The 24,387-nt window shown below is 41.8% G+C and overlaps 1 protein-coding gene across 1 annotated transcript; it reads left to right on the forward strand.

The window, feature by feature from the left end:
• Window positions 1-355: 355 nt before the first annotated feature.
• Window positions 356-9,110, forward strand: LOC127631213 (serine/threonine-protein kinase SBK1-like). Its single transcript, XM_052109261.1, has 4 exons — window positions 356-453; window positions 2,197-2,378; window positions 3,126-3,328; window positions 8,121-9,110. The coding sequence occupies exons 2-4, from the start codon at window positions 2,210-2,212 to the stop codon at window positions 8,766-8,768; spliced, it is 1,020 nt and encodes a 339-aa protein (XP_051965221.1). The 5' UTR covers window positions 356-453; window positions 2,197-2,209; the 3' UTR covers window positions 8,769-9,110.
• Window positions 9,111-24,387: the final 15,277 nt, after the last annotated feature.

The raw sequence follows: 24,387 nt of genomic DNA on the forward strand, positions 1-24,387 counted from the left end.
TACCTAACATATAAACCTTTTGATGTTTGCATGCAAAAACTACAGAAAACGTTTTGTATGAATGTGCAAACATACTGTATGTGGTGATCTACGTACTGTATGTTACAGTATATAACAATCTCTCAGCCTTAGCATGTACAGGTCCTGTATGTGTTTATGTGTTATATAGGGTGAACATGTGTGTGATATATGTAAGCTAACATGTGTGAACATAGTGTATGAATGGAGTGTATGTGTTTACTTATGTGGCTACAGGTGGAGTCAGCACCAGAGAAGTGTAACTCTTCCCAGAGTGGGTGCTTCTTCCATATAAAGCTTCAGAGGAACGCTCCACTCAAAACTCTTCACTGAACAGGAGTCCTCACAACAAGCACTCTGCATTGACTCCGGCTGCGGCACTGGTGCAATTGCTGTTTGGTTGTGCGCCCTGGTCCTTTGCTCAGCTGCATAGAGGTGAGAGAGAGCGAGAGACCTTACTGCACAGCTAACAATGGCAGATGTACACTGTAGATAAAGTTGAATCCTGTGCATTATTGTGCATGTATAGTAATATTATAATATCAATTGTGATATTAGTGGAAGGTTTTGTTGGGCTTCAGTACAAATTAGTTTGGAACGTTGAATTGTATCTGACTTTTCTAAAGGTTTTCTCCAGAAGATCTTTTGGGATTGCTCAAAATGTTATTTTTAAATAAAAAAAAAAATATTTTTTTGTACATTTAAATTTGAACACCTAAGGCATTAAGTGAAACATCACAAAATAAATAATTGGATTAACACGTGGTTTTCTTGATGAAAACGAGCAGAAAATAATATGTTTTAATGAAAGACCAGGGATGCAGTGCAACTTGTGGTTTAGAAAGAAAGACTAATAGCCACACAGTACAATCTGTATTATGTTTTCTACATGTTTTGTATGCACACAGAGTATCAGAATACAGAATACAGAAAGCACAGCATGCTTGGTATGAGCAGGAATGCATGTAGTAAGTGTTTAGAATATCAGTGGGAATGTGTTGATTGTACTGTGATGATTGAAGTGGACAAACAGATACAGTGTGGTGGGATTTTACAAGTGGACACGCACAAACAGGCTGTGGTTCACAGCAACACTCAGGCACTGTAATGTAACATACAAGACTTTCAAACACTCAAAATATAATCATAACCGTTTACTATTAAATACTAATAACTATTTTGTCATAAAAAATATATATATATATATATATATATATATATATATATATATATATATATATGATACTCTTACAGTAAAATGCCACTTCCCACAAATGGTTAAAGAATGCTGCGGAATTTTAAGTTGTACATTAGTTTTACATTAGAAGGTCCATGTTGCTCATATTACACATAATAACACAAAGTATAAATATTAGTGTAGTTTACACTTCATTATCCGTTCAGTTTGCCAGAGAATGGAAATTTGCCTTTGGCACTGGCATACAAAACAACAAACATGTACATGCGTATTAAGCATAAACAGACAAATGTAAACATTATACATATACTGTAAATAAGGCTAGACAAGACCACTTTAAAATGACAAAATAACTCCAAAACAGCACGGATACCTCTATTTAAAAATGACTGCCAATGGAACAAAGGATTTTTGTTGTTGTTTATTGTATTTTTGGTATTATTATTATTAGGATTAGAATTATAAATGTATTCAAAAGTGGCTTGACAAAACTAAATTAGTACCTGGTAAATTTGAAAGTTTATATTACTGCTATTTTGTATGGAGAATAATTTTATTGTGAATATTCAACTCCTGTAAACGTTCACACAGTCCTAAAAGGATGATAAATCAGAAAGTGTTGAATATTCTTTGATTTTTCTGTAACACTTTACAATAAGGCTCAATTTGTTAACATTAGTAAATGCATTAGGTATCATGATGAACAATAATCATTTAAAGTATTTATGAATCTTAGTAAATCTGAATGAATACAAATGAAAATGTTTTCGTGGGCATTGTTAGTTCATGCTGCATTAACTAATGTTACTGCATGCCAATTTTAATAAAAAAAATTTTTTTTAGTATATGTTAAAATTTGAATTAACCAAGATTGCTAACTGTGGTAAAAGTATTGTTCATTGTTTGTTAATGTTAACTAATGTTGTTAACAAATACAACATAATTTTAAAGTGTTACAGATTTTTCTTTGTTTCCAATAGGACAGATGGTACAATGATTGAGCTGGGCTCAATCGAGGAGGGCAGCAGTCTGATAGACGAGCTGATGAAGTTGACATCTCAGAGTTTATGTCAGCTAGAGATTAAAGAACATTTTAACATCATTAAAGAGATTGGCCGAGGCAAATATGGCCGAGTTCTGCTGGTCACCCACCGCTGCAAGGGTACGTCACCCAGAACATTTATGCAAGGGACACTTAAGCAGTTTTAGCATTAAGAAGTCACTCGTTTTGCTTTTTAAAAGCAAGTAGGGTTCTTGCTGTTTTGCTATTTTTGAAACAATACACTGTAAAAGGGACAATATACAGACCTGACACTTATAACATGGTCATGTTTTGATTTAGATTTATGTTGCACAGTTTTTTTTTACTGAGCTCATTTCTATAGTGTAGGGACATTTTTTATTTTTATTTCATTATTCAAATGAAAAAGTTGGAGAAATCCATAAACTCACCATTTAACACCATTAAAAAAAGAAAAACTACCTAAAAGTAATATGGTATTTCCATGTGTTTTTTTTTTTTGTTGTGCTTTGTTTTGGATATGGTACCATGGTAATACCATAATTTATTTCATGCACATTGAATTATCATGTGAATACAGTGGTGTGTAATGAATATGGGAATCATTCAGTACCTTGGCATATATCAAAGTACCATGGAAAAAAAATTCCATTATAATTGAGATCTGTTCTGATATGCACTGTAAATCAGATACTCCCTCCCTTCCTTGTACTCCCACAAACAGCCCATATTCCCATGATATCATCAAGACAAGAATGCTTTCCACTAAAAAGTTATGACTTTACGTCATTTTATGCATCTCTAGAGATGTTTATCTAAACCTGCACTAATCCAAAAGCACTAAAGTAGAACGATCATATTTCTTTTTCGTTGCTTATTGTGTTGCAGGGACACCAATGGCTCTTAAAGTGTTGCCAAAATCCTCAACCAAACTGAAAGGCTTCCTGCGAGAGTACTGCATCTCCCTGCATCTGTCGTGTCACCCCTGCATCGTGGGACTGTTCGGAATTGCCTTCCAGTCAAAAGAGCACTACGGATTCGCCCAGGAGCTTGTCGTGGGACGGGACCTTTTTGCCATCATTCAGCCGCGGGTTGGTACTCAATCATCATAAGCTCAGTCCTTTGATTCACTTGCCCAACACCAGGCTCTTGAACTATTTGATCATCCACATCAAACATTTTTCAGAGTAATTATTATATCTCACCACTTTCATTGTAAGCAACATGAATATCAATTAACATGAAAAGATAAAGCCAAACAGCCTCAATACTTGGCAGCAGAATAAATATGACTTCATATCTTCAGCTAGCAAATAGTATATATATATATATATATATATATATATATATATATATATATATATATATATATATATATATATTACTTTGTTCGAAAAACTGGTAACCGGTTAATTGTGCTTCAATAGTTTTTCATGAAACTAAAGGCCAAAGGGTTTATCACTGTACATTTTTGGAACTAAATGACTTCCTGTTGCCCCGTAAAAATTCAACGTGCTTGGATCCTGAAGGAAACGGCTGCATTACACATTGCCTGAATGTCCATTGTAAATGTCCTTATTAACAACGATGTACAGTATAAATACAACAGTATACATGCATGGCTAATCCATATACAAGGAAAACATTATTAGAGGTAAAAAGTACTTTTCTCAGTTGTTTCCAAGCCTTCACTGAATTACTGTTAGATATGTTGCATTAATGCAGAATTGATGCTGCTGGGTTTTGACTTAGAAGCAGATCTGTAAATGAAATTATACATAACTGCTTTTTATGATTTTAATGCCGATAAATCTACCAACTGGAAAAACAGTTATTGCTTATTTTTGCTTATTTTGGTGTGGCAAGTGGCTAATTTTGGGCTTGTTTTTCCAGACCAGGTTGCTTGTTTCTCTTGTGAGATCTGGAAACACTACAATTGGTATTTCACCCACCCATTAGCACAAAATAACATTATTAACCATTATATTATTTTGTTCTAGCCGGTAACCTTTTGGAAAGGAGTCTGCAGAACTTCTGAACAAACCGAAATGAAAAACGTTTTTAATCCCTGATTGTTTTAGCATTATTTATGTGATTAAAGACTCATTCTGACAGTGTAGTTATACACAGGCACGGCAACTTGACCAACTTGACCAACTTGACCAATAAACCATGGGCACCGAATCCTTAAAGTCACTCCAAGTCCACCCTGGTATGTACTACAGCCCGTTTACAGGCTAGGCATGTTCACATGCTTTTCAGACTGAATAAGAAGCAGACTATATGCTTGACATATTTGGGTAATGTTCACATGTCCTCCTAGGAAATGTTGGAGGGTGTAATACGCGAGTAAAAGAGCACAGCAGCTGGTTTTCTCTGTCAGCAGACACGTCTCTTCGTTACTTCAGCAAAACTTGTGAAACCTTAAGCTGGGTGCACTGAAGCCTGGAGAGATTTAAGAGGGCAATAACGCAGCAGGGTTACCTAAACTCATGGAACATTATAGGTTAATTTATCATGGCGCGATATAATCTTCAGAAAAACCACAGAAGAAAACTGTCAGTAAAACTGCTGGATCTTTCTTGAATCATTTATTCTTATTAATTAAAATTTACAATAAAAAAATATATATATATTTTTATATATATATTTTTATATTTTTATTAAAAATATATATATATATATATATATATATATATATATTTTTTTTTTTTTTTTTTTGTTGTTGTTGTTGAGAATACTAAATCAACCTTGTTTCAAAGCAAGTCAACAACTTAAAGTCGTAATTATTAGTAGAAAATGGCTCGTATACTAGAACGTGACTATTACTCCCATAGAGAATAATAAACAAACCAACTAATAATTTTATTACGATTCTCCCCAAGTTTAAACCCTAACCCAAAACAAATCCAAACCAGAAATTCTAACCCTTACCCAAACCCTAAACCTAACCCTAACCATGATTTTAGTATGAAAATAACTCCTGTACCTCGGAAGAAAGGAAACTTTGGGGTTTGAGGCGAGGGAAGCATATTACAAGTTAATGACAGACATCAGTCATTTGAAATGCATAAGGATATCTGAATGAAGTAACCAAATTCTTTCAGACATTTCCTTTCTTAAAATAAATAGTTGGCAAGCAAAAAGTTTATGCCTACATTGTAAGAATTTTAAATTCTGTTTGTTGACTGGTTGGTCACTATGGGAATAAAATTCAAACCTTATTGTTCAAGTCAAGTCGATTTCTCCACCTTGTAAATGCGTTTGTAACGGGAGCCAGTTGATACTTTACAGCTGTGTGGTGTGTTTAAACTTCACACCCCTTGCCTCAAGAGGCGCACTAGTGTCAGACTCTACAGGCCTTTAGCCTCATTATTAGTGCGCTTCAAGTGTGCCGCACAAGCCCTCAAAAGTGAAGCCAAAACGTCTCGATCGCCCCCCGGTGACTGGTCCTAGTATAGGTCATAAACCCCGCCTCCCCATGTTATTCAACGGGATGTGAGACCAACTAAACAATTAAATTACACTTCACATATCTTTTTCCAAAGATAGTTTCTGTCATTTATTGTAGTTTCTATCACGTTGATGTAATTTCAAGTGTTTATTTTCAAAAAAGGTTGTTTTTAGTTAGTTATTTGATGCTATAAAAACGGTGCTGTGACATCATGATTGACAGCTGTGATTGACAGGTTCTCTGAGCGAAGTAGTCACTGAAGACTTTTTTTCGGGATCTTCGGAGGACTGAGGAGATTGGAGCTTTAAATTTAATATCTAAATTTCTGTAATTAATAATTTCACACCGTCAAAAGTGCAGGGGCGTGTGCTTGCGATTGATTCAGCGAGAGTAAGGGCGGGGCCTTGATTTCGTGGCTTTACTTCCTGCTCACTACTGCGCAGGTCTGGTCCCGAAATCGCAACTGCGCAGACTCAAGTCCCAAGATGTCAGCGCCATATCGGGACACTGGTGGCTTCAGTTCTCACCAATGGAAAAGAGCGAAGGGGCGTCGTCCATCTTTTTTTACAGTCTATGGTGCGCTTGCCTCCCATGCCGGCTGACGATGGTTGGGAACCCGCTCAGAGTGGATTGAGCAGGACCGGTTACATGTTGTCATGAGACAATTTTGATACTAATACCAGGCCTGTAGCCAGCCTATTGGAAGGAGGGTTCTTCTTTTCTTTTTTTTTTTCTTTCAAAAAGTGGACCTTTTTGCAGTTTTCCCCCTCATTTTGTATTTAATTATGAAGTAAAAATACTTAATTTTGGTGACTTTTTTTGCACTACTTGTGCTGGATTAACTTGTCTGCTGGTATCTTAACAAGCACGCTTTTTGATGGATTGATAATATTTACTACAATGTTGTCAAATTGCTTACCAAGAAAATAACCGTACCCTGCTTGGCAGTCTTTTTGTTCAATATTCTGTGACAATGACGCTGCTGCCTGCTTTCTCTTCCGCCTCTCCTGCTCTTTTCGCGCCATACTCACCATCCAGCTGGATGTCGTGGCCTCACTGATTTAGCACGTTAAAGTTTGACAATCGACATTCGGTTTCGCAGATGTAAGGGACCGTCTGAAAACTCCACTCACTACGCTAAAACACAGATGTTCACTCATTCATTCAATTCACATGCAAGTTATACATGGGAAAAAAAACTGTAAAATACATTTTCACATTCAGAATGTTCTCATAACTTCCCAGAGGACAGACAGACATATTACAGGTGATATTATTACAGTATGATCAAGTATATCAGTTTGAGAGGATAGAAGGACTTACTACTTAATCACTAAAATTAAAAAAATAAGTAAATAAATAAAAATACAGCCTTTAAAATGAGAAAATATAATTTTGGTGTATTTTAGTGATTATTTCTAAAATAATTGATTACTGTAATTATTTAATTGATTATACTGTAATAATTTTACCTGTAGTAAGTTCATATATCCTCTGCAAAGTTATCACATCCTTTAAAATGTGAAAACATAATTTTGGTGAATTTGAGTGAATATTTTTCTAAAATAATTGATTACTGTACTTATATACTTGATCATACTGTAATAATATCACCTGTAGTATGTCTGTCTGTCCTCTGGGAAGTTATAAGAACATTCCGAATGTGAAAATGTATTTTACAGTTTTTCGAACTACCCGAACCGCCCCTGTGGCTGCACTGTACATTTCCTACATTAAAATTTAAAGTGATTTACATTAGCATTAGTTAATGCACCATGAACAAACACAAACTCACAGTGGACAATTATATTTTGATTAATTCAGATTAACCAAGATTAATACAAGTTTTGAAATATTGGTCTTTGTTAGTTTGTTCATCATTTTTTCATTTTAGAGCATTGCATGACATAGCAGACAAATATTACCTGATACCTTTGTACTGATATCACACAGCCAGTCTGTTGACTACAGTCATGAAATTTGGTCCAATAACTGCCAACATAGACAGGATTGGACCATCTGATAAACCACAATTTTTGCTTTTTACTTACTCTGAGAGCAAAGTGGAAATTACAGGTTTGCTTGGGGATGTCTTTTTTACTCACTACACAACATTTGACTATTTTTCCATGATTTGATGCCATAAACCTCACAAACTTTTGCAAGTCCAGCTACTAGTTCTTCCCTGGAAGTGTTCATTGTAGCCTGGCAACAAAACTTGTAAACCTGTGAATCCTGAATTCTAGATATTACGTAAAGCCAGCCAATCAGATTCCGATTTAAAAAAAAAGTTCTTAACTTTTTCAAATGCAATCAATATCAGATGCATTGTGAACACAATCTTTAGGTCCAACATTTGAATGTCCTTCTAAATTAACAACTTACTTTTATAGGGTTTATCGACACAGCTTTTTTGTCTTTTTCTCAAGGTGGGCATCCCAGAATGTGCAGTGAAACGCTGCGCCATTCAAATCTCCAGTGCTTTAGAGTTCATCCACCAGCATGGGCTGGTCCACCGCGACATAAAACCTGAAAACATACTGCTACTGGACAAAGATTGCCAGAGGGTCAAACTAGCTGATTTCGGCCTTACCCAGAGACGGGGAACCCTTATCTGCTTCATATCAGGCACGCTTCCATACATGGCTCCAGAGTTGTGCGCCATAGTCTTGGAGGAAGGCCAGAAGGAGGTGAAAGCTCCTCCATTAAGTGTGGAGCCCAGTCTAGACACCTGGGCTTTTGCTGTTTTACTTTTCTGCATCCTCACAGGCTTCTTCCCTTGGGAACGTTGCAATGAAATTGATGATTTCTATGAGGAGTTTGCACACTGGCGGCTGGAACCAATGAAGTTCTCTGTGCCATCTCAATGGAAAAGGTTCACACCTGTGTGTATGGAGATGTTTAGCAGGATGTTAGCGCTGGATGCAAATGAGAGGTGCTCAGTAGGGGACGTTAAAGGCTACATGGGGAAAGACTGGGTTCGTGCAAAGGGCATTAATGGATGGGTGGTAGAAAATGGGCAGGTCAGTATGCACACAACGAGTCCTTGCAGAAGTAGCCACGGGAGTGAACAGTGATGGTGTCAAGTGATTCTTTGAATGGCCAATGAGTAATCACAAATGTTTTTTTTCCATTGCAACGTAAAGGACTTAAGCTCATTGGTGGACTAAAGTTATGTCATAAGGGACTGATGTAAACATTGCTTCCCACAGTATGAGACTTAAAAGTATACTCAGGAAGACACTCATGTGTCAGAGAAATGGTAAATTGTTTAACTAATTTATCGACAGCATTTGTGAAATAAATGTATGAAAAATATAATGTTAAAAAATTATATAATGACATTACAATGGAAGTCTGTTGGACAATGTTCAGCACCAGAATATTAAAATCATGTTTAATCATGTAAAAAAATAAACGTTTTAAATCACACTTGTAAGTATAGCTAAAAGACTTTTACATTACACATTACACATGTTAGCATGACAATAGTGTGATCGGAATTTCCAACATTCTCTGTTCAACTATGTAAACCCCGTTAAATATATATATAGTGTATATATACATCCTTTCTGAGCAACCTTTCAGGTTATGTCGATATAGGATTTTTTTTTACTGTGGATATAGATACTTGTCTACCTGTTTACCTGTCTAAAAACTTCAAACTTCATTCATCTCTAGGAGACAGAATGCGTCTCCTTTCTGAGTGGTATGATGGCTGTGGCCATGGTGATTATACTTGCGTACTATTGATTGTACAAATGAACGTGGTACCTTCAGGCATTTTGCTCCCAAAGATGAACCAGATATGTGGAGGTCCACAATTTTGACTCTTGACTGATTTCTTTTGATTTTCCTATGATGTCAAGCAATGAGGCACTGAGCCTGTGTACATCCAAAAATACATCCACAGGTACACCTCCAATTCAGTACACCTCCTACCAGAAGCTAATTGGCTAATTGGCTAAAAGTTTGACATAATTTTCTGGAATTTTCCAAGCTGCTTAAAGGCTCAGTTAACTTAGTGTATGCAAACTTCTGACCCACTGGAAATATGATAGTCAATTAAAAGTGAAACAATCTGTCTGTAAACAATTGTTGGAAAAATTATATGTGTCATGCACAAAGTAGATGTCTCAAACAACTTGCCAAAACTATAGTTTGCCAATATGAAATCTGTGGAGTGCTTCAACCTAAGTGTATGTAAACGTTTGGTTACGTATGTAACCTCCGTTCCCCGAGGGAGGGAACGACACGTTGTGTCTGAGAAGCGACACTAGGGGTCTCTCTTGAGCGCCGATATCCACCTCTGATCTATGAAAAAAGGCCAATGAGAGTTGGCAGCCGGTATTTGCATGTCCCGCCCCCGGACATACGGGTATTAAAGCGGCGCATATACGGGAGTTCATTCAGGATTTTTCTGAGGAGCCGGAAATGGTCCGGCCACAACAGTGGCTCGGTTCAGCGACATGGCGGAGGAAAGACACTTACATATGTAACCAAACGTTCCCCTTCTGTCGCTCTCTCCACGTTGTGTCGAAGAAGCCGGGGCCCTTACACGCATATAGGGAAGGGGGTCTTACCCAGACCCTGCGGAGACCACACCTGCCCTTTTTCTTGGGGAGGAAAAGTGGTAGACACGTCACACGGCCGTCTTAGGGCTCGTGTGGAAAGTATGGTGTGGTGGTAGATCCAGCCTCAAAAGGGGGGAGTTGCTACAGCACGGCGACCGGGGCAGCTGTAACTGCCTAAGGGAGACACGGGGGTCCGCTCGTAAGGGGACAGAACCGTGGAATTACACACAGGGGGAGTCCGAGCAGGAGGCCTTACCTGTGGAGCACCTATACCAGTACAGGGTAGCCATCAGGGTACCCGCAGTGGCTTGGGTCGGCAAGTTCCTCCGCTGAACCGCGGACCCGGAGGGCTGGGGAGGAATCGACCAGGGTGCCGACTCGGAGTGGGGCGCCCTGGGAAGAAGGTGCACTACTTTACCTTGACGTCAGGAAAAGTGCGCTGGGCGCAAGCGATCCACCCGGCCGGTCGGTCTATGTGCTACCGAGTTCTACGGGCTCGGACCTGACAAAACACGAGACGCAACCGACTCAACGCGGAGGTTGTAAAACCTTGCGAAGGTGTTGGGTGTTGCCCAACCCGCGGCTCTACAGATGTCTGCTAGGGAGGTGCCCTTGGCCAGTGCCCACGAGGACGTAACACCCCTTGTTGAGTGAGCTCGGACCCGCAAGGGTAGGGACACGGCCTGGGTGTGATAAGCCAGTGTGATGGCGTCGACAACCCAGTGGGCGAGCCTCTGTTTGGAGACGGCATTCCCTTTCAGCCATCCCCCAAAGCAGACAAAGAGCTGCTCAGAGCGTCTGGTGCTCTGTGTGCGGTCCAGGTAAATGTGCAGGGCGCGCACTGGACATAGCAACGAAATGGCTGTGTCTGCCTCCTCCCGGGGCAGCGCTTGCAGGTTCACTACATTGGGCACATAGCCCGGTCGCGGTCTTAGGATCACAGACGTATCTGCCGGACCGAACTCCAGGCAAGTGTCGCTGACAGAGAACGCTTGCAGGTCCCTGACCCTCTTGATAGAGGCGAGCGCGATCAGCAGGGCCGTCTTAAGAGAGAGGGCCCTGAGTCCAATTGATTCAAGCGGCTCGACGGGAGGTCTCTGGAGTCCTGCCAAGACTACCGAGAGATCCCAGGAGGGAACTAGGCCTGGCCGGGAGGGATTCAACCTCTGAATGCCTCTCAGGAACCTGAGGATCAGGTCGTGCTTACCCAAAGACTTGCCGTCTACAGGATCGTGGTGGGCGGCAATGGCGGCAACATACACCTTGAGGGTGGACGGGGACAGCCTCCTGTCCAGCCTCTCCTGTAGGAACAGGAGCACTGACTTGATCGCGCATCTCTGCGGGTCTTCAGTTTGTGAAGAACACCAATCTGCGAACAAGCGCCACTTTAGGGCGTAAAGGTGCCTGGTAGAGGGGGCTCTGGCTTGGTTGATTGTATTCACAACGGTCGCCGGTAAGCCGGCTAGCTCTTCCGCATCCCGTCCAGGGACCAGACATGGAGGTTCCAGAGGTCTGGGCGCGGGTGCCAGAGTGTGCCCCGTCCCTGAGAGAGGAGGTCCATTCTCAGGGGAATTTGCCAGGGAGGAGCTGTCGCGAGAAGTCTGAGTTCCGAGAACCAAGTCTGAGTGGGCCAGTAGGGGGCCACTAACGTGACTTGCTCCTCGTCCTCCCTGACCTTGCACAGCACCGGTGCAAGAAGGCTCACTGGGGGAAATGCGTACTTGCGCAGCCCCGAGGGCCAGCTGTGTGCCAGCACGTCTGTCCCGAGGGGAGCCTCTGTTAGGGCGTACCAGAGCGGCAGTGGGAGGTTTCCTGGGAGGCAAACAGGTCTACCTGGGCCTTGCCAATTTGTTCCCAAATCAGCTGGACCAACTGTGGGTGAAGCCTCCACTCCCCGCCGGGCAGGCGTTGTCGTGATAGCGTGTCCGCTACGACGTTGAGCTTGCCGGGGATGTGAGTGGCACGCAGCAAATTGAGTCGCTGCTGGCTCCATAGGAGGAGACGGTGGGCAAGTTGTGACGTGGCGGGAGCGTACGCCGCCTTGGTGATTTATGTACGCCACCACTGTGGTGCTGTCTGATCTCACGAGGACGTGTTTGTCCCGAACTAACGGGAGGAACTTCCTGAGAGCAAGAAGGACGGTCAGCAACTCCAGGCAGTTGATGTGCCAACGCAGCGGGGCCCCTTTACAACCGGACCGGGAGGCGTCGGTTTTGACCAGAATGCGTCGGGACACCTGCTGCAGGGGCAATCCTAAAAAGCAGAGGTCTGTCCAGGGTCGGAGTGTTTTGAGGCAGGCGGGGGTGATCCTTACCTGCTGCGTGCCGTGGTGCCATGCTTGTCTCGGGACTCGAGTCTGGAGCCAGTGCTGCAGTGGTCTCATATGCATCAACCCCAGCGGCGCGACCGCCGCGGAGGACACCATATGCCCCAGGAGCCTCTGGAAAAGTTTCAGAGGGACCACTGTGCCTGGCTTGAAGGAAGCGAGGCAGTCCAGCACCGACTGAGCACGCTCGCTCGTGAGACGTGCTGTCATTGAGACTGAGTCTAACTCCAACCCGAGAAAAGAGATGCTCTGAACCGGAGTGAGCTTGCTCTTTTCCCAGTTGACCTGAAGCCCCAAGCGGCTGAGGTGCCGGAGCACCTGGTCTCTGTGTGTGCATAGTAACTCTCGAGAGTGTGCTAGGATGAGCCAGTCATCGAGGTAGTTGAGAATGCAGATGCCGGCTACTCGTAGCGGGGCAAGGGCCGCCTCTGCGACCTTCGTGAAGACGCGAGGGGACAGAGACAGGCCGAAGGGGAGGACTTTGTACTGAAACGCCTGGCCGTCGAATGCGAACCGTAAGAAGGGTCGGTGTTGTGGCAGAATTGAGACGTGGAAGTACACGTCATTCAGGTCTACCGCTGCGAACCAATCTAGATGCTGAACACCAGCCAGAATATTTCTCTGCGTGAGCATTTTGAACGGGAGTTTTAACAAGGCCCGATTGAAAACTCGCAGGTCCAGGATTGGTCGTAAGCTGCCACCTTTCTTGGGTACAATGAAGTAAGGGCTGTAGAAACCCTTCCTCATTACGGTTGGAGGGACGGGCTCTACCGCGCCCTTGGCTAAGAGGGTCGCGATTTCCGTGCACAGGGAACTGGCATGCTCGCCGTGTACTGCGGAAAAGCGGACGCCCCTGAAGGGGGGCGGGAGCCGGGCAAACTGAATTGCGCAACCGAGTCGAATGGTCCAGTGCAGCCAGCGTGATGCGTTGGGAAGCGAAAGCCAGGCTTCCCAGCTCTGCGCTAGGGGCACCAAAGGGACGAGTATTTTGGACGTACCCGGCGGGGCCTCGCAGCGGGGCGGAACAGGTAATGCAGCGTCGGGCGGCTTCGTTGCGGCCTGAGGCTGAGGTGCTGAGAATAGACTCAAAGCACTTACCTTGCTCCGCGCGCCCGGCAGGGGGCGGGTTCGTGACTGAGGAGGAGGTCTGATATTGGCGTCCTCTGGACTCGTCTGAACCGGTCGGCCGGCCGGGGGACAGTCGTGGGCAGGCGGAAGGCGGGATCGCCGCGTCCGGTGTACCGGGACTGTCGTAATCTGAAAGCACATTGCCGTGAGAATGGCATTTGCGGGCCAGGCGACCCAGAGGCAAAGGAAATAGCTCTTTTATTGAGAATGTGGGTACCACAGCCCCCGTCAGGGGGTGTGGCAAATGAAAAAACAAAGGATTCTCCACCCGGCCCTCCACCGGGGGACGGAGCGGTCTTACCACCTCCGGAGCTAACGTCTTCGGCTCTGGGTCGACTGTCTCAGGAACCCTTGGGAGCCTTCTGGGTCCTAGAGGGGGTTCGTGAGACAGGGGGCGTACGCCGCCTGCGGGGTGCTCGACGCTGGGGCTGAGAGCTGGGCCCGGGTTGGGGTGGAGCAGGAGCTGGTTTCTTCGCTGCAGGGGGACGCCCTCGGCGAGCAGACGGGGCAGGGCCTGTAGCGGCAGGTGTGCGGCGGGGCATGATGTGAGAGATGGTCTCCGTCTGCTTCTTCACCGCGGAGAACTGTTGGGCGAAGTCCTCGACGGTGTCGCCGAAAAGGCCAATCTGGGAGACAGGTGCGTCCAGGAAGCGCTTCTTGTCAGCCTCACGCATCTCGACCAGATTGAGCCAGAGATGGCGTTCCTGGACCACTAGGGTGGCCATCGCCTGTCCGAGTGCCTGCGCTGTGGCCTTCGTCGCTCTCAGGGCGAGGTCGGTCACTGAGCGCAGTTCCTGTAGCACATCAGGATCAGGTCCACGAGGATGTTGTCCTACAGGGCTTGGATGGGAGTACGGGGCGGCCACGCCAGGAGGTAGGGCTACCGGGGCATAGATGGTAAGCAACTGCCCTATCGACCTGGTGAATCGCCCCGTATCCGTGGTGCTCTCCGCCGCCGAGGGTGGTGAGAGTGGAGCGGGTGGCACCTAGACATGCACCTCCGGGAAAAACGGGACCGGGGGGATGCGAGGCCGCGAACGGCGTGCTGCCCCCAGGAACCAGTCATCCAACCGTGAAGGCTGTGGGGAGGATGGAGGGTTCCAATCCAACCCCACGCTCATGGTGGCCCGGGAAAGCATGTCAGACATCTGAGCGTCAGCCTCAGCCTGGGCCTGCTGGCCCGAAGGCGGCAGTCCAGGGGAGTCCTCGGCATCAGACATCACACTCTCCGATGCAGTGGCGAGCTCATCTGCTTCGGGCTCGGGAGGATAGACAGCCAGGCCGTGAGGCGAGCCGCTATCGCCGCGAGCATGGACGGGGACCAGCGAGCGTGTCGGGGAATGGGAGGTTCGCGGGGGGCTACCCAGCGAAACTGCACCCGCTGCCGCCCCCAAATCGCCCCCAGCGCCAACCGCATCGTCCTCAATCCCGTGGGAAGAAGCAAGCTGCGACCGCAACGTGGTCATGGTCATGTTCTCGCAGTGAGAACATGAACCATCCACAAACGCCGCCTCGGTGTGATCGCGGCCCAAACACACGAGACAGCGCCTGTGGCCGTCTGAAGCAGAGAGGCTTCTACCGCATCCAGGAACGACACAGGGGCGGAAGGGCATCTTGAAAAAGACGCGTCCTTAAAAGGACGTTCAACACCGCTGTGTTTGCTCTTTTAGAGGAATTTACTCTTTTAAAGGAAATTGCTCTTTTAATACACAGTATGTGTGTGTGTGTCTGTGCTGTCGAAGCGCTCAGGGGCAACAATGCATGATGTGCAAAGTAGGAGAAAGCCGCTGTTGTGCGCCGTCAAATCCAACAGCAAGCAGATCGTCAGAGATACAGGAGTTCAGGGTGTGTATTCTCGCAGCAGACTGCAAACAGAGCATCGGTTCCGAAGAAATTTTCTGAATGAACTCCCGTATTTGCGCCGCTTAAATACCCGTATGTCCGGGGGCGGGACATGCAAATACCGGCTGCCAACTCTCATTGGCCTTTTTTCATAGATCAGAGGTGGATATCGGCGCTCAAGAGAGACCCCTAGTGTCGCTTCTCCGACACAACGTGGAGAGAGCGACAGAAGGGGAACTTCTGACTTCAACTGGATGTGCTTTTATAAAATTATTAGCTTCACATTCCAGCCTATATACCCTCAGAAAATTGGCCCCATTCACTTCCATTATAAGTGTCTCACTGTAAAAGAAATAAATAAAAAAACTTTAAAGGAGATACGTTTTTGTGGTAATCTACATTATGCCACACATGCTGTCAATTGAGCGAAATTTATCAAACAAACATAAAATATTCCTTTAAATTGTAATTATACTGGAATAGTTCTTTGTACATTGTGAAAGGCACACATAAATGCTTAATGCTATAAATCATATTGTGGTGGTTCAGCTGGAAGGTGTTTCATTACACATGTATATTATTCATAGGCCTAAATATGGTTATTTGAACTTAGTAAGACAATATTAGCTTTTTAACAAAACACTTTTCTTCTAGTTCTGTTGTGATTTATGTTGGGTGTCATGTGTTACAATAAAATTTATACAAAAATAGGCAAGGGTGCAATATTATATGCTGTCAATTATTTTACAAGACAAATGACATTTGCTTTTTAGAAATGGAAAGTATTTAATTCTAGTACTTTTATATCCTTTTGAACAAAAGACAACCACAACAATGGTTAAATGTCATGTTTATAAATGTTATAAAGTCAGTAGGCTATGCATATGATCAATACATAAATCAACTTCCTGACTGTGTTTTCTTCTAGACAAACCTACAGATGTGATTTTTGATTAACGATATTAATGTGGCTTGTGTCAAAGCTTTAAAACCACCTCCATAGAGTAAGGCATTCATAGCTTAGTAACCCCAGTCATTCATTATGCATACCCATACTGCATCCCTCTACGTTTAACATTTAATAATCTAGTGGTATGTGTTGCAGATGGTGAGGTATTGATGGATCCCAGGCCGGTGTTTGTTTAGACCCGGCTTTAGAGAGACAATCCCAGTGGGGTCTTATCACGCCGGTGGGTAGGAGGTAATTTGGCAGAAGCCCTGAGCTCAGTGGCTCCCTTTGCTTTGCAGCATATTTAGAGTGTTAGATGAACCAAGATTGTGTTACCGCAGTCCCTCTGGAGTGGTCTGATCACGCACCAATTTAAGGCTTTCCTTAGTAAATCTTTCATTGAAGCCAAATGCATCGGTTTGAATTCCTTAATTGAAGCTTGACTCCTCAAGAATGACCAATAATCTGTTTAAGTTAGTCTTTTTATGGAGCAGTTTATGAAGTAAACATGTCAATATGTGTTAATTACTAGAAATTTGACAAGGGCCAACACCTGCTGAAATGGGAATGAAGTCACCATGCAGCACTGTGCTGACAATTCCACAGCTGTTCTAATTACAGTTAAACACATACCATATCAGACACTATAACTGCGTCAATATGAGGTTATTATTACCTAATCTAGCTAATAAATGCCACTCTTCAATATGGGCTTTAAATGTATTCTGAGCTTCTGGACTTTGTCAACAGACTTGACAACTGTCATTTTGATTTTTATGTGTTTTACGGCAACACTAAAATATAATCTGCAGTGGCTGCAGTATAACATGAATGCCATTTGCCAAAATTTCAGGTGCAAGACAGACAGACAGACAGACATGGATAGATGCCATACAACAGCACCCTTGCAATAAATCTTTGCTGTGTTGGAAAATTACAACTGGCTCATATCACAGTCAGCATAACACAAATCCACAGTCATGTTTGTGATGGAGGTTATTTTCTACTTACAGTGGGGCAGAGGTTGTGTAGCCAGATGCATTGAAACAGTGAGCAAAATATCATATAAGATGAAGGTTTAATAACGCTGTAACATGTTTGAATGATCATTAGTTTATGTTCATTTTCCTTGGACACCTAGCTCAACAGAAATGTTGATAACACTTTACAATAAGGTTCCATTAGTTAACAACAATTAGCCTGAACTAACAAGGAACATTACTCATTAAGCATTTATTAATCTTAGTTAATGCTAATTAAAACACATACTAATACATTTTTAAAATCAAATGTTGTCTTAGTAAACATTAGTTAATGCACTATGAACTAACATTGAACAATTGTATTTTTATTAACTAAGATTTATAAATGAAAAATGTATTGTTAATTGTTTGCTCATGATACCAATACATAAGCAAGTGTTAACGAATGGAACCTTATTGTAAAGTGTTACCTATTTTTATTTTTTATTATTATTATTATTATTATTAATAACAATAATAAAAAAGCCTAGACATAACATAACAGACCCTCTGAACTTTATCACAACGACAGTTTTGTTGGGGAAATAAAGTTGCATTATCAATGTAACAGCTTGCTAAGGTCACACAATAGTAACCACAAAGGAAATTGCGCTTATAAATCAAGATTTTTCCCTAGACTGCCATTGTTTTCTGAGGTTACACAAAATTCGCCAAAAAATAGGAAGAAAGAATATATGAAAATATGCTTTAAAACAAAATCCATATTTTTTTTTAAATCAGTGGCCTCCTAATAACACTTTCCAGAAAGATATACCTTCTTGGACCCATGATTGACCCCTAACTTTACTGAATTAGGTGCAAAAATCATACATTTTAAAAGCATGCAAGGAACTGCCCTCATATTCACTGGGTAAAATTCAGCCTGATTTCATGAAAATGACTAAGGCAACATTTTTGCTAAATGATATTATGTGGCTCATTACACATATAGTGGTAGTTCTGAGGTGAAATGTCCACTGTGTGGTGCTAAAAGTGTTAATTAAATGATCTCCCAAGCAGATAAGATTTAAGTACAAGCATATAAGTTAAAGGGATAGTTCACCCAAAATCATAAAAGTTTCACTGTCTGATGCGTTTTGTTTTATGGTATTTTTAGGTTTAATGATTCTAATCATCACTTAACTTGTTTTGTTTACAAATACACCTCATAGTTACTCATAGTTACTATCATGAACCTAATAAGTTCACCCACTAGGTTTAATTATTCTAATCATCAGTTAATTTACTTGTTTTGAACATTTACTTCAACATTAAACCAGGGCTGGATTGGTAATCTGGCATTCTGGGCATTTTCCCGGTGGGCCAACGCACTTTGGGGCTGATCGAGGGGCATGGCCATTGGGAGAACCGGGACTAAGCTGAAATGAGCTGCAGTGTTATGCAGAATGGGCCACAAAATGGCGCTGCAATATGCCGAAGCGATACGAAAAGGTCTTGTTGTTGACACATTTCTGTCCGTATATCGATGCAATCGGTATATTGCAAACCTCAAGTCACTTAAATATATACAGTATATATATATATAATTTTTTTTCTCCCCAATTTGAAATGCCCAATTCCCAATGCACTCTATGTCCTTGTGGTGGTGTAGTGACTCACCTCAATCCAGGGAGACCTAGCTCATGTGGAGGCTTCACGCCATCTATGCACAACTCATCACGCACCCCATCGAGAGCAAGAACCACATTATAGTGACAACAAGGAGGTTACCCCATGTGACTTTAACCTCCCTAGCAACTGGGCCAATTTGGATGCTTAGGAGACCTGGCTGGAGTCACTCAGCATGGCCTGGGATTCGAATTCGTTTCTCATGATCTTAAACATTTTTGATCTGAAGGCGTATGCTTAAATGTTTGAAATTCAACAACAATGACTGTCATTTACTGCTGTGTAAAACAACAGATTGTCACTTTTTGTCCATGGGCATCAGAAGCAACTGGAAGTGTTGCTGTTGATAGTTCCACTTCAGTTCTGTTCACAGATACTTTGTTAGGAGTCACACATTTTGCTGGAGATGCCAGACTTGTCTCTTAGTGATATTCATTCAAAATATCATGAACTTCCCACACAAACCATGTATAAATTGTTTTAAATTGAAAGATAATGGCAAGCTCTTTGCATGGGCAGTGTTTAATGAACATACAGGTTACCTCTGTGCCTGGGCTACCCAGTACTTTACCCTGTTCTTTCAAATGCTCGGCAGCAACATCAACTGCACGGTTTAGCCAGAGCCAGTATTTGTAGGTGTCCTTGTCAGGTCTGGGAAAAGTGGTATAAAAATCTGCTAATGGGAGAGGAGAGCAAAGTGCATCTTCAAAGTGTTTCATAAGTAAGCCAAAGATTGCATCAGGGGCATACACAGTGTCAATGTCACAGTTCCTTATGTCAAGCTTGACTACATCTTTAGCCCTGCCCATTTCAAGATCTCCTCTGCTTGTTGCTCTGTTTTTATGTTACATCGCTTCCTGTAGTCTTTAGTGATATCTATCCATTCTCTTGGTGAGACGTCTATAGTGTCACTCCTGACTCCAAGTCCACCTGACTCCAAGTGAAAACTTTAAGATGAACACTAGGTGACTTCAGGAACCATCTTGATTGAAGAACCAACGAGTCACGGCACCGATGTGACTGTGTCTGTGTGGATGAAATTACTCTCTGAGCAGGTGGATGGTCTCTCAGATTTTCTTTTTATTAGACCTAGGACAAACTCAACCAAAGGCTGGTAAAATACAGTGGCCCAGTGTTCCTCAATGTCTCAGTTTATATATATTTTTTTAAGATGACTAAGTTCACAGGCAAGTTAATTTCACATTCAAATACTCTTGGTTTTCATCTCTGCAAATATTATACATTTGACTTGACCGACAGGATCAGAATGATGATAGATGAAAGAGATAAACTCTTGAGTTACTTATACATCGAACTTGTGTTTGAAAATGAACATAATTCAACAGATCTGAGCAATTTACCAACTGCGAGAGATATGAGGCTCTGCTATGGATGATCATGTAGCATCACCCCACAATATAACTATGCAAATATATGCAAATATGCTGGCGCAACAACCAATGGTGAGATGTCAGAATCTTAGCATGAATTAAACAGTAATCTTGAACACTGTTACATATATATAATTTAAGCTGTATACAGGAAGTATTTATTGTACTTCAATTTTACTATTTAATTTAATTTTAATAAAAAATCTTTGTATTACAGTATTGTTTCTGTTATACAGTACAATGTTTTTAAAATACAAAGTAATTCAAAAGTACTACATCCACAAGCCACTGAGAATAAGCTTAATGCGAAATGGACGTCAAGATTTTCATCAAAATCTGTGTTGTTTTTCACCTAAACCTATCATAAGTCTTCAGAAGACTTGAAATATGATGCATGGACTAATTTTGATACTTTTGGGTCCTTAAGCTTTAAAGTGAGGCAGTCCAATATATTTATTAATATTTGTACTTTTTTGTTTCATGGAAGAAATAAAGACATACAAGTTTGGAACAACATGAAGTAAATAAATACAGAATTTTCATGTTTGGGTGAAATATTCCTTTAAGGTAAAGGGGTACAAATGTGCTTAATTAAAAAAATAAAGGAGTGGTGGTGGCGTAGTGGGCTAAAATCACTGAACTGGTAATCAGAAGGTTGCTGGTTCGATCCCCACAGCCACCACCATTGTGTCCTTGAGCAAGGCACTTAACTCCAAGTTGCTCCGGGGGGATTGTCCCTGTAATAAGTGCACTGTAAGTCGCTTTGGATAAAAGCGTCTGCCAAATGCATAAATGTAAATGTTAATTGTTTTGAAAATCCTCTCACAGTGTTTTTTTTTTTTTTTTTTTGATTTTGGGGGGATAATGACCCAGACGTGTTTTCCTGAGATTCACTTAACAAATATTAGTAGCAATTTCACACATATTAGCAATTAGATTCTTTGACTTTACACAGGTTTCTTGCAGTAGTTCTGAATGCTTCAATGATTCTCAATGAAACAAGGTTCCTACTGTCATATTTGATGTTTAACTGCTGCAGAGGATGCATGAGCAGATTGCCACTCATGCATTCCCAAATATTCTGCTTCCCACTGCAATTATAGGTCTTCCACCATTCCTTTGTGTTACAAGGTTTACTAGAGTGCAAGATCTGAAGATACTGGCACATGATCCACCCTTCCTCTCAGCCCCACCACTGGTCACTGAAGAGCATTGGAGTTTTGCCTGAACTCAAAGCATATACAGGGCCACTGCGTATGCCTTCCTTCTTTTAGAGGATTAGCCGTCTCATCCTGGTTACATGAAAAACAGAAATATCAGAGGATTCGTAGGCATGCGGAAGAGCAGAGGTCAAAGTGCAGAGTAGATTGAGGGACCTTAAAACACATTTATTAACAGCTCATGTTATTAAAAGGACAGTTAGCTCAAAACTGACACTTTTGATATAATGAATGTAAACGGTGACTGTAACTAATTCTCACCTAATATCATATTTTTTGTTCCACAAAAGAGAGAAAGTCTTATGGGGAAAGTCTAATTAACAAAAAGATATTTACTATAAAACAACAACAAAGGGTTATAATATCATAAATATGATATGATATTGTATCACATACTATCATATATATTTTATAAATATTACTCAAGTAAAAAAAGATTTTTACTTCATCTGCCACAAAACAAATAATTTCATTTTTAGCAACTTTTTTGTCAGAATCTTTTTTCATTAATAGAGGTGTGAGGGCGATGGGTCTGAAATCGTTAAACGATTTTGTATGTGATGTTTTAGGAACAGGGACAATAGTTGCCATTTTCCAGGCCTGGGGTACAAAACTGGTGTTGAGGAACATCTGGAATAGCTGGGTAAAGATGGGTCCCAGTTGGGTAGCACACTCCCTCAGGACCCTTCTCTTAAACCCATCTGGCCCTAGAGCTTTGCAAGGGTTGACTCCCTGGAGGATTGAAATTACTTCCTTTTCCTTTAATGTCACAGAGGCAGGTGTCATTCCTGCACAGACTAGGTCACATTTAACAGTGAAGTCATGTTTATCAAATCTAGAATAGAACATGTTCAGATCATTTGAAAGGCTAAAAGGATCATCACATTTGAGGGCTGCTTTCTGTTCCCTTCCCATCATTATATTATGTCCCCTCCAAGCATCTCTTGCATTACCATTTCACAGTTCCTCCTCAACTTTGTCTTTATAGTCTGTTTTTGCTTTCTTAACCCTCTGGGATCGACAGACAAGGACTGGATTTTTTTGTCATTACAGCGGAAACAACATCAAATACTCCGTCATTTATTGCTAAAGTGCCACCAGCCCATAAATTGGCGTGATTGTACAAGGGCTTCAGACCACGTGACACTCAGGGGGTGTCCCAATGCGATTACGCAGCTCAAGTTCCTACAAAAGGGAACAAACTGAGTGCAGGATGGAGTGAAATATTTTGGCCTTCCTAGTGCCTACGAATCAATCCATTGAAACAACACCTGCAAATGCCTCATGTCATTTGCCAACAACGATGAAGGGCTTTAAGTACAACGTTTGCATGATGTGCAGCTCGTAATTGACTTATTCCAAACAAAATAGATAACACCAACTATACAGAAAGCATTTTTAGACATGTATATTGGAGTACCGTGTAAATACCATTTGACTTGAATACAGTAATCTCTCCCATGGAAGGCTATATCAAAGTACCATATGCCAAAGCTATGCTGATTTTTTGAAAGGTATATGAAAGAAACTTCTGGTTCAATGGACGCATTGGTGCTTTTTTGAAAGTAAATAAGGAAAAGAAAAAAGTGTCCCAGACAGTGCTGTTTTGTTCTTTTATATTTCCAACCAGCTTATCATAATGTTAGCAGGAGTTTGCCTCTAGAGGTCAGTGTTGCTTAACTATAGTTATCACAGTAGTGTTTCTGTTATTGGCAGCCTTGCTAGAGTCCATCAGCATAAAAGCGAGGAAAGAGGGTGTGAGAAAGTAAAGATGGACACACAACCATCTGATAATTAACAGACTTTGTCATCTTAAAATAGTTTACCCAAAAATTGACATTTTTGTGCCTCCTCTTTGGTGGTGATGTGATTTTTGGGCATATGCAGCCAGTGACCTCTGATGTTTAAAAAGTGAATATCAAAGTTGCAGGGAATGAAAAAGGAGTGAAGCTTCATATAAAATCATATTCTTGAATGTAAAACCTTTGATTACATACTGTAGAAAATGTCACAGATCAAACCAAAAATAAAGCACAGTCTATAAATTGACCATAAAAATATGGTTGATTGTTAAAATCAACATAGAATTAAAATTTACCCTATTTGCGTTCCTTATTGTGCACTTTATTCCAAATTGTACATTTTATCACAAGAATTGTATAACTTGCCACTGAAATGACTTTCCTTTATGGCTGATGTCACCAACCCCTCTTATTTTTTCAATCCCTTCCCTCAACCACCTGTCAAAGAAACCACTTTACAATCCAGACGATCCCTGATGGATTAAAATCGGGTCCCGCCCTTTTTTCTCTCTTCACTGACTATCCTGTGAAATGGGTTGTGAAAACTGTTTCATGTTAACTTTAACAGTATATAATTGATTTTTCTTTGGCGTGGTTAATTATGCACAACTAATTCTCACTATTATTGATAGGCAATTAGATAACTCCTGAGTCGAAAACCAGAAAATAATTAGCATCAGACTTCACTTAACCTCTGAACGTATGTGACAGTATATTGTACATTATACTGTATATAAAGATATGCTTTTGTCAGTGTCCTTGCAAAAAAAAAAATTTAAAAACATAATATGCCCTAAAAAGTACTTGGACACT

This window comes from Xyrauchen texanus, chromosome 37 (genome assembly GCF_025860055.1).
Source record: "Xyrauchen texanus isolate HMW12.3.18 chromosome 37, RBS_HiC_50CHRs, whole genome shotgun sequence".
In the NCBI taxonomy this organism is placed as follows: domain Eukaryota; kingdom Metazoa; phylum Chordata; class Actinopteri; order Cypriniformes; family Catostomidae; genus Xyrauchen; species Xyrauchen texanus.